General features: G+C 33.4%; 1 protein-coding gene across 1 annotated transcript in view; it reads left to right on the forward strand.

The window, feature by feature from the left end:
• LOC132750350 (zinc finger protein 521-like) overlaps positions 1–11,729 on the forward strand; it is a 36,091-nt gene extending 24,362 nt beyond the window's left edge. Inside the window, exons 6-14 of the mRNA XM_060740316.1 lie at positions 2,534–3,839; positions 4,085–4,285; positions 4,849–4,982; positions 5,414–5,627; positions 6,200–6,520; positions 7,515–9,132; positions 9,627–9,755; positions 10,813–10,934; positions 11,259–11,729. Coding sequence (XP_060596299.1) covers positions 2,534–3,839; positions 4,085–4,285; positions 4,849–4,982; positions 5,414–5,627; positions 6,200–6,520; positions 7,515–9,132; positions 9,627–9,755; positions 10,813–10,934; positions 11,259–11,450 — 4,237 coding nt within the window. The 3' untranslated portion in view covers positions 11,451–11,729. The remainder of the gene's footprint in view (positions 1–2,533; positions 3,840–4,084; positions 4,286–4,848; positions 4,983–5,413; positions 5,628–6,199; positions 6,521–7,514; positions 9,133–9,626; positions 9,756–10,812; positions 10,935–11,258) is intronic.
• The last annotated feature ends 3,839 nt before the right edge of the window (positions 11,730–15,568 follow it).

Genomic DNA, 15,568 nt, shown 5'->3' on the forward strand with positions numbered 1-15,568 from the left:
CAATATATAAACGAACAGGGAAATCACAGTCGTATTATAACTGATGCAGGAAATTGTGTTTTATGGTTGATTCAAGCTTGGCTGCCCACGTGGGAGCAATACAAATTCTGTAAAAGAGTTATATAGTATCATTTTTCTCCGTATTAGTAATAAAGCTCGTCTGTAAAGTGGTAAGATACTTAGTTAGTATTACTAATTGTGCGTCACACGCATGTTGTTTAGAATTTAGATTAGTAATTTTAAAGATCTCTCTAATCGAAACAAGCCACGTGGTGCTGACGTAATAAGCCACGTGATGCTGCTATGCACTAGGGTTTAACAAGTTTTTTTAATTATAATAAAGTAGGCGTTTCTGGAGACAGATTTGTGTATCCGTATTAAATATTAAAAACTAGAAACAAGTTTCTGAAATTATTGCGAAATTAAAACCGTTTCACAAGTGTTTTCACTACGCGAAAAAAAAAAACACCGAGTTATTATTTTCTTCACTTGACATTTAAGATGATAAAATTTGTAAAGTAACAAAAAAATGCTTTCCTTTGGGGGTAAATTTCATTTTATTTTTCAAAAATATTTTGAAATATACATTAAATTTTGAGAATATGCGCATTAAATGTTTGTTAATTTTTGTTTAATGTCGCTGCATGTTGCCAAACACTGTAAAACTATCAAATACAACGGGAAAGAGCATAATAATTATTGTTTTGTTGATAATACTTGGTGTAATTTTTCAAATTTAATAATGTTCAATTACAAATAACAAATACATACAGTATATCATTATATTATGAAGTTTGACGTTAAATATGTGTAAGTTCATTACCAAATTTATTGAACTCGTTGAATAAAATAATATTAGGAACTTACACGTATTTAATTTTCTATTTATCACATACCAAAAAAAAGAGACCGTTTGAAACGAAAAAGAACCATTTTTTTCATTGACTCCCTATAGTATATAGCGTGTCTTAACGTGACGTCATGTCAAAATATATGCACAGCCGTGCAATACCATTTTACAGAGTCGTAAAAGCTGCACGGGTATGTGATAGATAAGGTTATTTACTGTAATTAACAAATAAAATCCCCCTTTCCCTCGTACTGTTGTTAGTGACTTCATTTCAAATGTAGACAATTACTTCAGTCATAAAGCCCTCACTCCATGCTTTTTCATATACGATGCAATATAAATGAACCAGTGAGGAACGTACCGGTATAAAATTCTTGTTATTTAAAAAAAAAATACCCCAGTTATTTCCCGCTATAAAGCTGTATGCCCCTAGATGAGCCAAACATTAAAACTTTTCAAGAAAGTCAAACTCTAGAAAAATGTATTAAAATATGCTTTTATGAAAAGTAAAAAGATTCAATAAGCAAGTAAAAATGTGCATGTTATGTGCGATTAATGACTGATTTTGTAGTATTTTTCATCATATTTCTACTGCGTGACTACGCAGTAATGGTTATTTTTGCATATTCTGGCCTCTAGTTTTTGGTAATGTACGTAGATTGTAAGTACCCTTTGCATTGTGTAAATAACTTTCTTTTTTTACGTCACATTTTTTGACTTTTAAACACATTTTCAAAATTTTCATGAAAATTAGCATGAATCTGGAGGCATCATGCTTTAAAGTGTATAGAGCTATATATATTTGCTGCAAAAATTATATAAAGATTGTTTTATTTTTTCTAAATACTTCTGAAATAAATGTGTTTGTATATTTCTTTTAGAGCAAATAGTGCGCACACAAACAGTGCTTAACGGTTTTAAACCTACTTGAAATAGTTGCATACTATTTTGTTAAATATTCACGTGTGTTGAAAAACAGAGACATTCTATGTAACAATTGTTTCGCGAATCTACTATGATATAACGGAAGCGACATAATTTTACTGTTTATAAAGTCTATAAAAATATTTCATAAGATACAGCTGTATATCAATTAAGGCCAACATTTTTGGGGTGTTTGCATGGTATAATCACTTAAAATTTAAGTTACTGAAACCGCGCGTCTAAAACTAAAGCACAATTTGCCCAAGTCATTTAAGAGTAGGTAAATGATTTCTTTAACTACGTTCGGATATGCCGGGTGTACTGATATGGTTTATAGTCGTAAACAAACTTTTATATCGTTTTAAATGACAATTTAATTGAAAACATAAATCTCGGTATAATTGTCTAAATATCTTAAGTGAATTTGCCAAATCAATTTGAAGACAAAACTACTCTGAACGATCAGCACGAGAAAGCTGATACTTTTAAAACTCCCATCAGACCAGGATTATTTCAAGCCTTTATTGAATTTGATGTTATGACTCCCAGGGGACACGACTCCATATGACAATATTATTTTATGAAATATATAACTTTGTACGGTATGTATCTGGTTAGAAGAAAATTTTAAATCATTAAGAGCTATTAAATTAGCCGTTGGATAAATTGATAAATATTCTTTCCGTGTCTTCAGGGAGTTATGCAAAAAACTTAACGCTTTGATACTGATAGTACATGTATTTCTTTCTCTATTTTCAGACCAGAGCATTTAAAAAGTCACGCGCGGGTACACGAGTCAGGCGAGAGTTATCCCTGTCAAACATGTTATCTCGAGTATCCGACCATGGCGGCGCTCATGTCACATCAGAACGCTCACAAGCCTAAACCAAAATCGAGCTCCCCTATGCCCGGACACTCTTGTCCAGATTGCGGTGATTTATTTTTCACATCCGCAGAAAAAGAGTCCCATATATGTTCTGAATTCGGCGCGAAAAAGACATTCCAGTGTCAACATTGTGCCGCCATATGTGTTGGCCCTACAGCATTGGCTCTTCACACTGAGCATGCGCACTCAGGATCTGGAACCGAGCAAAACAAGTGTCCACTTTGTTATAAATGTTTCCTAAATATAGACGAACTGACAGCCCATATGAAGGTTCATGAATTATCAGACGGAGACAGAAAATCATTGCTTGGAACTCAAGACATGTCCAGCCTTGACTTTGGAGCAGGCTTTCTTGGTGGGGCAAATTCGCTGTGTCCAACAGATATATTAGTATGCCCGTATTGTCTTAAAGATGACTTTGAAACTTTGGAGGGCCTTGAGTTACACATGCAGAGTGTGCATTCAGTGAAACCGACAGAAGTATACACATGTAATTACTGCAATGCTCCTTATAAGAACTTATACAGTCTTCATGAGCATATGAGAGCAATTCACCAGAATCAACCGAGCATGGGAATCAAATATCCTTGTAGCAGGTGTGGCAAGGAATACCCGAGCATTGAATCATTACAAGACCACAAAAAGAAAATGCATTTTAAACCCAAGCATTCGGAAAATGTTATGTCTTGCCAGTATTGCTCTCTCGGGTTTACAAGCTCGTCCGTTTTGTATGAACACATGCAAACAGTTCATGGTGACAGAAAAAGAAATGAAGACATAAAAAGTCCTCAGGTCAATTTGCACCCACCAAAGACATCTCGGCAGTCTATTGAAAGCAAAATGAGTGACCATTTCCATGGCTATTCTGATTCACATACAATTATCAACGTACCAGAGCCTTCACAAATACTTCGTCACCTAAAAACACCAGTTCGATCCCCTGTCAAAGCAAGTACAAGTCCTACAGCTACAGTTCACCATGGACCTGTTTCATCCGGGCATATTTCTATGGCTTCACCGAGTAGGCCGCCATCTAGTGGCAAGAGTGATTTGTCACAGGAGAAGATAACTTGTGACCAGTGTAATTCGAAGTTCACGGACATGACGAGCTACCAGACACATATGAAGATACATATAGACTCAGTACTTGGTCAATATTCTTGTCGTCAATGTAACAAGGTATTTACATATTAATATTTACATTTACGTCATATTGCTGCAATAATATTCCCTTTTTGTAAATAGGCGAGTTTTTTAACACTATACGTTTATACCATGTTAAGTTTCCCAAACGAATTAGCAGTAATAATATATTCGATAAGTACAAATATTTATAAATATTTCTATGGCAGTTTCATGCGTTTCCTTTTCAGCAGTTTTGCCTTTCAGAATACAATCTAAAAAATAACGCTCTATATTTTCAGCTATTTTTGTCAGAGGAACAGCTAGAGTCCCACCTATCGATGCATTACCTTTCAGCATCGTCCGAGTTTGGTTGTTCCAGTTGTAACAAAACATTCAACAAACCAGACGAGTTACAGAAACATCTGATGGATATACATGCCCATCATTTGTACAGGTGCTCCCTATGTAAAGACGTCTTTGACTCTAAAGTCAACATTCAGGTAAGTTGTTCTAAGTCCATGAACAGACTCAATCAAACCGAGCCTGCAACATTTTTTGATTTTGCCATGTTCGGCTCTCTTTCCGGATTCTTATTTTCGCTCTTTTTTGAAGACTTATTTTGAATTCCGTATACGAATTTTTTATCTAATATTGTTTTCTTCGCTTAGACAGTAGGAGTAGTGTAGGAATCGTATAAATGATGTCCAAGACAAATGTTCTAATAAAGCATTAAAGTTTTTTCTTTTCTTCTTCTTTTTTCTCTTCTTCTTCTTCTTCTTCTTTTTATTCATCTTCTTCTTCGTCTTCTTTTCCTTCTTATTATTATTTAAGTCAATCATACGATTTTAACATAATATCGCATTTTATTGCCTACTGACTTTAAGTTTGTTAAGATATAGTTCTACTTTAAAAAATAGTGGCATAAACTATGAACTGGTCTTTAACCAACGTGTCTCCGGATCAACCTCGGCAAACGCCATGTCAACTTAGTCGTCATATAATTTTTTTAATATTAAATAATGTCATGTGTGTGTATTACAATAGAATTTTATTTTCATTTAAGGTCCATTTTGCTATAAAGCATAGCAACGAGAGTAAGTTGTACCGGTGTGTCGTCTGCGACATCCTCTTCCGGTCGGATACAGAATGGCAACTTCATCTGCGCGTGACCCATCTAAATATGGCAAAACCGTATAGGTTAGTTATTTATATTAAAAAATATGTTTACTGACCTTTTTATCAAGATATTTTATTTTGTAACGAAAGGAAAATTCTCTTTCCGCAATATTACTGAAATGCAAATTTAGCACAAAAAACAGCCACACTTCCTTACCTAACAAAGTTTATTTCTGTATTTAAAGACAGAACTCGCTTCTTTAATGTCGAAGAAGCAGTTTGCAAAATTCCTTTTCAGTAATTAAATGCGCGCTAGTTTTCACTCTTGAGACATACAAACACATGTCATATGTCATGGGAATTTTTACTCTGAAATTCGCAGCAATTAAATAGACGAAATTGCGCTTTATTATTTCCATTTACTTCACTCGATACATTAAGAAAACTTTATGAAATGAAGAATTTTAATCGAACAAATTATTTCTATGAATTTAATTCATTTATGCCAACAGATGTTTATTCTGTAAAGAGTCGTTCAGCTCAGAGATGGATCTTCAATGTCACTTAGCAACCCACAACAAACCATTTAAATGTTCCATGTGCGAGGAAACATTCTTAGTAGAGTTTCTGTTAGACAAACACATACAGAATGTACATTCGGCCATTCCGGGGTCAGAGACAGCGCACGATTCACAGGAAAAAAGTCCTAAAACAGTCAGTGTAAAGGTACAAAAGTGTTTAAATAAAATCAAGGAATTGTCCTTGTCAAACATTGTTAACATTTGTATTTTTTTCTTATGAATGATTCACTCACTTTGGAAATATGAAATAACATCGGGAAAAACTCTTTTAATTTAATACCTTTTTAAATCTACTTAGTAAATTATATTGACACAAATTACATTATAATATTGTTTGTTTAAAGATCTTTGTGAAACATAAATCACTACTTATATAGAAAGTGTTTGATATTATACAAAATCATAAGCCAAGGCGTAGAAAAAAAGGAGCTTAGACCTTCATTTTTTCGTGCCGAGCGTGATAAACTTTAAAATATCAAACACTTATTTGATTTTCTATTTATCATGTTTTCAATTTAATATGGGTTTCTTTCTTTAAACTTCAAATGAAACCTCTCAGGTTCACGCCGCGCGAAGTAATATGCTAAGTGTCACATCGATAGGAAATAGTCCCGAAAATTTTTAGTAATTAGCAGAAATCAATGTAGTGACATAATAATAATCACTATATGCATTTTGTTTCGGAAAAAGTTTAAATAAAAATGTATGTATTATCAGGTTGAGAAAGATACTGGTATAAATGCGAAACAAGAGCAGGGAAGCAACTCAATTTTATTCAACTCGCTGCTGTCATCAGCCGAGAACCAATCCCCGGTCCTGACAGCAGGAAGCGCCACTTTACTCGGAGAGGGAAGCCAACTCTACCAAAATATTTGTGGTGTCACTAACAGCGGAATTATTAACGATTTATCTAGCAGTATGTACCAAGGTTTAAGCCCGGGAAGCACCGGAAGTGGATCTATGGTTTGGAAAAGCCCGGAGGACCTTTATAGATGTAACATTTGTGACATTAAATTCAGCCAACTGTCTGGACTGCAGGTTTGAATAATTTTAGAATGTCTTGTCGCAAATAAATCTGCATGCTTCCAGATAAGCCAAACTGTTTTTAAAAATAAATTTCAGAAAAAAGTGTGTTAAGATTTCAAGAAAAGTGAAAAGATTCAAGATAAAAGTCATAATTTTCATGTTATGAGCGATTTGCAGTATTTATCACCATATTTCTTCTATCTAACGAAGTTATGGCTATTTTTGCATATTTTGACATCTTTTTAGTAATTTACGTGGTCTTTAAGTGCCGTTTACAATGTTTAAATTCTTTTCTATGTTCCCTTAACAATATTTTACTTTAAAATACATTTTTTTTAAAAAATCACGAAAATAAGGATGAATCTTGAGGCATGCTGCCTTAACTGCTCACAAAGAACTTTTTTTTAAAAATATCAGATTTAACATCTTTTAAGCAAATCTATTATACAAAATTCATTGTTATTGATTGATTAGTATCATTACAAAATACAAGTGATTCAATGAATGCTTTTTATCAGAAGTTGAAATTGACAGGAAACCTAACCTACAAAGTAATGATAACTAATATGAAAGTTTTGATAACTTATATTTGATTTATGATAACCTATATGAATGTAATGATAACTAATATGAAAGTAATGATAACTTATATGACAGTAATGATAACTAATATGTAAGTAATGTTAACTTATATGAAAGAAATGATAACTAAAATGAAAGTAATTATAACTTATTTTAACTCCAAACTTGCTTGATAGTTCTATTTCTTAATGAAAATCATGTAGCTTTTAGTTTTCTCGGCATGTATGTCTATCAGTTACAAATTTTAATCTGTTGCGTTATAGAATACTTCGGGTATTAAATTGCTAGATTGCTTGAACAAGGCATGAAAGCAAAAAATAAAAACAAATAAAAAAAAAACTTAAATGCAACATAAGACCGTTGAAAAAAAGAGAAAATTTCATGTGACATAACGATTAACAATCAAATTTTTTATCCTTTTCAGAGCCATAAACTTCAAGATCACGGCCTGAAATTTGCATCGGGAAAGTACAGTCCAAGCTCGAGCCCAAAACTGAACAGTATTGATAATGGCGAAACAATCACCAGTATGTACAACACCATGATTTCCCGCCCCAGCTCTGAATCAAGCTTCTCGTCAGCAGACAAACAATCATCTTTGTTACAAGACGCTTTGACATCATCGTATGTTCTCCCGGCCAGTATCGCATCAGACGCGCTGATAGCTGGAAATGCATACACCGAAAAATTAATTTCGTCCTTTGGGGAGAAAATATGCATGGCGTGTCCTTTTTGCAGTCAGACATTTAAGTGTAAGGCTGATCTGGAAAAGCACAGTAAAATCCATTTGAACACGGGTTCACAGAAGTGCAACATTTGCGATGAAGTTTTTGCGAGTTCCGGTATACTTGCAGAGCATAAGCTGACACACTGTAAAATACAGCAAGGCAACGTCTGCGTTGCTTGTAAACTTTCAATACGGAGTGAGGATCAATTTTACCTCCACTCACAAGAGCATGGCTTTCAAGGGGCGGTAATGCAGTGCATCGTATGTCGCCAGACGCTTGCTTCAATGTTAGAGTTACAGATGCATGGTAGACACCATTTCCAAAGTAAATCCTCCTTTCATACGTGCTGTGTATGCTTGAATAGTTTCGAGACAAGTGAAAATTTGGTTTCCAAAATAAACAGCTCCGGACGGACATACTATGTATGCAAACCTTGTTACCATGGAAACTCTTCAGAATTTTCGTGCAACCAGTGCAGCGCCTCGTTTTCATCTAAATCCGGGTTAGAGCTTCACGAGGCATCCCACAAAAAGTCCTACCAATGTATTAAATGTCAGGAATCATTCAGCAGCGAGTATGAAATTCAAATGCATGTAGCTACACACATGATGACGGAAGGCAACGTGCACGAGTGTTTCTTGTGCTGTGTCATTTTAGATTCTCCTGCCAAATTACAGTGTCATTTGATCGAACATACCTTCAAAAAATCAGAATACAAATGTAGCGCATGTGGGCGTGACTTTAAATCCGCTATGGATATCCAAGCGCATGCGCTAGAGCACGGCGTCACAGCCAGGCGATTTGCCTGCAACCAATGTACTCAAAGGTTTTTCTTCAGTGCGGAGCTAGAAAACCACAAGTATTTGCATAAAATGAAATCTGATCAAATGGGAAGAGCAAATTCGTCTACAAACAAATCTCTTACTATTCAGCCGTTAAACACAAATACGCTTGATTACCTTTCTACAAGTCCAGCATCTTCTCCAATGGAGCACATCTCTAGTAAAGTAAGTCACCACTCGAAAGCAAATTCCGACGACGGGTTTCATTGTTCCAAATGTGAGGCAAAGTTTTCAGATGTATTTGAACTAGCAAGTCATTACAAGGAATTCCACAATGATTTGGAGAAGAAAACACACAAATGTCCGACATGTCCCGAATGGTTTGGTACCGTGGTACAGCTACAAGCCCACTACTTTGCTAGACATGCGTCAAGAGAGCCAGACAAAAAACCCAAATACTCTTGCATGGAGTGTGGAAAAGAATGTTCCTCTGAGCATAATCTTTTAACCCATATGAATACACATAGAAAAGGTATTAAATCTTTTATTCATTCTTTAAACACTAATCAACATCTGTTTTATAATATGTATTAATATATATATTTTTTTACAAAAGCCAAATTTTTCATGTTTTAATGAGCAATATTCTCTTTGTGAAAGTTAATATATCAAAGTGAGGTTAAGGTGTGTGCCTCTCAACCCAGGTATTATGTGTTCGAGTCCTAATCGGTTTATAATCATGCTCCTTCATATGACAACAGTACTGGTTGGTTCCAGGAAGCTGACTCGGGAGAGATTTATGCAAGAACTTGTTTCGCAATCGATTTTAAATAAATATGTTTTAACTAAATCTATCAGGGACATGAAATGGAGATTACGTTGCGAAACCTTTCTGTGCAATTTTAGCTAGATTCATGTTTAAAATAATGTTGATACTGCATATTTGTCAATGCAGAGTGATCCGTTTTCTTTTCAATTTAATTGGCTTTAACGAACGCACACATTAATGTTTAACATTTCGTTTAGGAAGCAAGATAACTTGTCCAACATGTACAAGGTCATTTACATCATCCAGTGGGCTGTCAGCACACATGGCCGGACTCTGTGGACAGAAACAAAGCCACGAGTGTCCTGTTTGCCATAAAACGTTTACAAGTAAGTTATAAACATTGTAGAATTTATATTAAACGATATTTTAGATATTTTGATATTTTAGATATTTTGACGAGTTCACTTTATTGAAACGATGAAAGTATATACTGCACGTTTGTAACGTTGCTCTTCATTTGATAATCGGGACGTTTATATAGTTTTATATACACCGCTGCTGTCAAATTCTGAAGAAATCTCTATTTTTATCTCTAAAAAATGAAGTTTGCACTTTTATTATTCCGTAATGAATATTCCTGATAGGTTATATGGCCATATAAAAAGGTTGTTTGCAATATAACCCGAGCCGTGCGGCTTAGGTTATATTTCCGATTTACCGTTTATATAAGGCCATATAACCCGTCAAAACTCTTTATAAATAATAACATAACCTGCTCATCCCAATTGTTTGTGTATATGCCATCAGCGCACTTGTGGCGCTGAGGGGTTGCCTTTAAGGGTTGAGGCATCAGACTTTAAGCCGCCGTTAAAACCTGCGTGGTCGTAAGTAGCGAGTAAATGGGTCTATGCATTGCTTAGCTCCAGCAGGTGAGATGGTTGGGACCCCTGGTGTTGCTTTTAAGTTTGAAGCACCCGAGGTTAGCCAAAATAATCTTTCCTGTTTCGGCGACATACTACCTAAATTGTGTTGATGCGCCGTAAAACCAATCAAAAAGTAATATGCTATCAGAATACCAGATGATAATAATACTCTATGCGTGATTTCAGAATATTGGTACTCAAATACCTGAAAGTTAATGAACTAGTTTAATCACCAATTATCAGAAATTAAAACAAAACAATCTAATTGAACATATGAACATATACATATATGATAATAAAAAACAGTTCGATTAACATATTTTTTATAGTAAGAGACAAATTGTTAAGCTTCATGGGATGTGGAATAAAAAGGACTGGAATGGGACTTAAAAAATCGTCCGGTTTTGTGGGAACCCGGTATATAAAGAGTACGGATATCAGCTTTTCAATGTCTATTATTTTATTTTTTAAACTTAAATGTACAACATGTTGTAAATGCTTATCTTTATTTGTTATTCAGAGAAGAGTAATAAAATGGAGCACATGAAAACTCACAGTGGTGATAAGATATACCCGTGCACATCGTGCGGTAAATTGTTCTCAGGAAGGGCAACTCTGGACGAGCACATGAAAATACACCAGGTACTTTACATAACCATTGACATCATAAAGTTGACTCAAACTAGTGTTGATGTGTTTTTTATAAATCTTGATATATCCATCCAAGAATCATTTATTGTAATACAAGTACGATAATTGTAACAAATTTGGTTACAAATGGTGAACTGCAATTTTAGAATTCTTACGTTTGTTATTAACCATATTTGTAATAACCATATTATGAAGATTTTCAACTGATTTGGCAACAACCAGAAACAAAAAATGGTTAATAGAACGTTTTAAATTGCGTTAAAGCGACAAATGTCTTAGCAAGAAGTGCAAAAATATAAATTTTATGTTCTACAGGAAGTAACAATTGAAGATGATCAGCAGGCGGAGTCAAGGAGTGGAACAAGTGAGGAAACTCCTCCCTCTCTGGGCAATGCCAGTGATGAGGATGACTCCTCCCACAACATCTCAGACGTCGAGAAAGACTGTATGAAACAGGAAGTGACTAGCACGAGCAATATAGCAGAAGATTCGAACGAAGCAAAATGAAACTTTCAAATGGTTGACATTTATTCAGTTGGCTTTGTGTTAAGGATTTTTCCTGTTTTTGAACAACTCTTTTGTATTTTAAAGTGTTTTAAGTTTTAGAAGCCAACAAGTTAAAACCAGCTTCGTACGATGACTCATTCAGGGTAACAAACACGTATTTTACTTTAGAACTCTTACATGTACAGTACATATTGTACTGACTAAACATAAGGACGTTCCTGTATATAATCTCAAAATTAAAAGAAATATACTTTATCTGTAATGCATTCCTAAAGATCTGACAAAGAGCAAGGTTCACTAAGCACCAAAAATGGCCCCATCTTAGATATTGATAAAAACCTAAAGGTGTATAGTACAATGTGTTACATTTTCAAAATTGACATTTATTAGGCATGTCTGGTTACTATGACGACATAATGACGTCATAATTAGAGCACCTGTTTAATTCAATTAAATCACAGATTTGACGACAACTTTCATACAAGACTTATAAATTTGTGTGTTTGACTGAATTAAACTCATAAAGATAGCAATATATTTCTTATATATTGTAAACAAAATTATAATTTAGTTAAAATTAGACTATTGTGTCACAAAACTAATATAAAAGATAAATGGGGCTCATTTCGGATATTCCAAATTCGGATATATAGAAATGAAAATGTGAATGCATATTATTTTTCGCCTAACTAAATGTATTTATTTTTATTTTTATAAATACTGTAAGTTTGTTCATTTTTTAATAATAAATGTCGAATTTGCTTGTTTTATTCATCTACCTCTTACCTAATGCTTAAAATAAGGATGTATAGAATCAATCGCAATTTTAACGGCCTTTTTAGTCAGTTTTTTGACAAGGACGTTGAACATAATAATAATAACAATAATAATAATCATTATTATTATTATTATTTAATAATAATAATAATAATAATAATTATTACTATTATTATTAAAACACAAAACAGATAGGTATTTCTGTCTAACTTAAAGCAGCACGCCTCCAGATTAATGCTATTTTTTGTGAAAATTTTGAAAATGAAATAAAATTTATATTATTTTATAGTAAATTAAAGAAAGCAATTTACACATTATCAATGACACTTACACCCACGTTCATTACAAAAAATACTCAAAATATGCATGAAAAGCCCTTACTGCCTTAGTAACGCAGTAGAAATAAGGTGAAAAATACTGCAAAAATCAGACATAAATCGTACATAACGAGAATTTTTACTTTGATCTTGAATTTCTTTGCTTTTCTTAAAATCTCAGTACATTTTTTCTCAAGTTTGATTTTATAAAATATTTTTGCTCATCTGGAGGCATGCCGCTTTAACTAAACTTACACTGAGTAACTATATACATGTAAGCAAATAGTTTGTAAATACTAGGAATTGTTGACTTATTCCAATGTAAAGTGTAAAAGTCCGACTAAATTAAATAAATTAATAGATATAAAAGTATGTTAGATTTTTTTTTTGTCAAGTAAAAATAATGTTTGACTGTATGCTCTTTCGGAGTATACGCAATATTTGATACTGAACTGCAAATTTGATACTATTTTCTTTTATGAATTATGATACAACCAAATCCAGAAAACGATTTGTGTTATTTATAATTATGGAAATCAGACTTTTATTACAAATGTAATGTAATGATTTATGACGATATGAGATCTGAGAAAAAACAAGAACTGTCACAGAACGTGACAAATGCCCCCGAAGGATTCTAGTTATAAACCACTTATTACATGTTAAGTGTGGTGGTAAAAATTGACAAAGTTCGAACCCCAGCAGTGAACTATATGTTATACAAAGAAACCTAGGTCTTGTTCACAACACACTACCCATCTATGGTGACTTTATATTTTTAAATAAAAATTGAAACTTTCATGTATATGGAAGTTACAGAGCGGATACACCAACCACCATTTATATGTTCATATATAACATAAATATTGAAAAAGTTTAAGCCCCAGCAGTGACCTTAAACTAAGGCGTAGGAACACGGGTCTTAAGGGCAACACATCATACATTTATGATAATTTCATATGTGAAATAAAAAATATAATCCTTTCATTCATATTAGTTTCAGAGCAGACACAACCATCTCTGCCTATATGTATATTAATATCAAAATTGACAAAGTTTGAACTCCCACAGTGACCTTGACCTAAGTCATAGAAACCAGTCTTGTTCGTGACACACCATACATCTATGGTTATTTCATATATGAAAGAAAAATTAAAACCCTTTCATGCATACTGAAGTTTTAGAGCGAACACGACCACCACTGTCTATATGTATAAAGCCTGAATGACTGACGGAATGACAGACTGACAGACAGACAGACGGTTCGATTTTAATATGCCACCCTTCGGGCGCATAAAAACATTTATTTACATGTAACCATAATTAATGTGACATAAAACAACCCTAAGTAAATTTTGGTTTATATCATTCCAATATGCCCTTACATCTATATAATGATTGTAAATTAAACATTTAACATAAAGAAGTCTACAATTAAAAATTTAGTTTAGCATTGTCTCTATTACTGTTAATTTTATCAATTCTCTTTCACACTGTATTGAATGGCTATCAATTTCAAAATACCGCTACATGGTCAGCAAGATTGTCAGCCCAATTTCTCACTCCTGACTGAGTCTCACCACTCCTCATGTTGTCCATATGCGAGGTACCATAAAACGGTGGAGACATCAGAACACATTTTTAAACTATGTACATGCACCAGCCGCAAAAAGGCAGTAATATGCATCAATGCTGTCATTCATGTAGATAATCCAATCTATGTAGTTATGGCTGCTTACATGTATGGTCTGCAATTTCGTGCATAAAATAAAAGGATCCTTTGTGTAAAAGGACAAGTCAAGACTTCCTGTGTAGTTATTCTGGGAAACAGCTAGAGCTTAATACCATGTTTTTTTCTCATCCTGGGAAAGTCTACTGAAGACATTTCGTCCGTTGACTCCTAACATATTTCCTGCTTTGGCAATTTCTTGTGAATATTTTTTAATGAGAATAATACTAAATTAATAAGATTTAAACCTTCTTGCTGAACTTTTAAGCAATTAAATGTCTAACAAATCTTTAATACCTTAATAACTATGAAATAGCATTGACTCATAATTCTAAAAAAAAAATGAAGGAATAAAACTTAATACATTAAGGAAATAACATATTATTTACTGAAAAAGTACTATCTATTTTATTATTTATGAAAACGATAATGAAAAAAAAAAAAAAAAAAAGAGTTCATGATCAAGGTTTGAACTCAATTCTCCTGGGTGAGAGGCACCCATGCTACCACTGAGCTAATGCAACATTCCACCATGTAATGACATCATTTAACAAGTAGTTTTACATATACATCAATGCAGACGATGTGGAGTTATAGAGTTTAAATACTCTACATACAGTATTTTTAAATTGTTTTGAGACTTGCAATCATTTTATTTTCACAAAGTAAATTGAATTCTTCTAATCTGCCTTTTAAAAGACATGAAAACCTATTAATCACTGTGCAGTTGTTTTTGTTGTTGTTGTTGTTTTTGAGGGCAAAAGAAAAGTAGGCTATTCAGCAATAAAATAGCCTGAACAGCATAACTTCTTTCAATGAATCAATAAAATTACATAACAACACCTTGCTAATTCTATGAATGAAATAATTATGGCATAAACATAATTTCAGCATTTCTTTATAAACGTTTACATTTAATTCTTTTAACCTGTCAGAGTTTTGTTTACAACCATTACAGTGGAAACCGTCGAACTCGTACCAAAACTTCATCGTACTCATTTTAGTGAAAGTGCCTTTAATTTACTAGAAATTATTTTCCTGCAAACTTTTATTAAAATATATGTTATGAATCATATTTCAACAACTTAGAACAAATATTAATAATGTTGAGTGCAATATACATGCTCCATGGTTTGCATTTAATGAAATAAATGTCAGAAAATGACGTTTAGATATTAGATAAAAATCTAATTTTGGAATAGAGCACAGGCAAGCCCCAACTTTATATTGATAGAGTTGAAGCCTTTGATACATTACAACACAATGGTGTAATGATTTTGTTGGGGCTCGACTGT

This window comes from Ruditapes philippinarum, unplaced genomic scaffold, assembly GCF_026571515.1.
Source record: "Ruditapes philippinarum isolate M1 unplaced genomic scaffold, ASM2657151v2 ctg1780_1_1_1_1, whole genome shotgun sequence".
Classification (NCBI taxonomy): domain Eukaryota; kingdom Metazoa; phylum Mollusca; class Bivalvia; order Venerida; family Veneridae; genus Ruditapes; species Ruditapes philippinarum.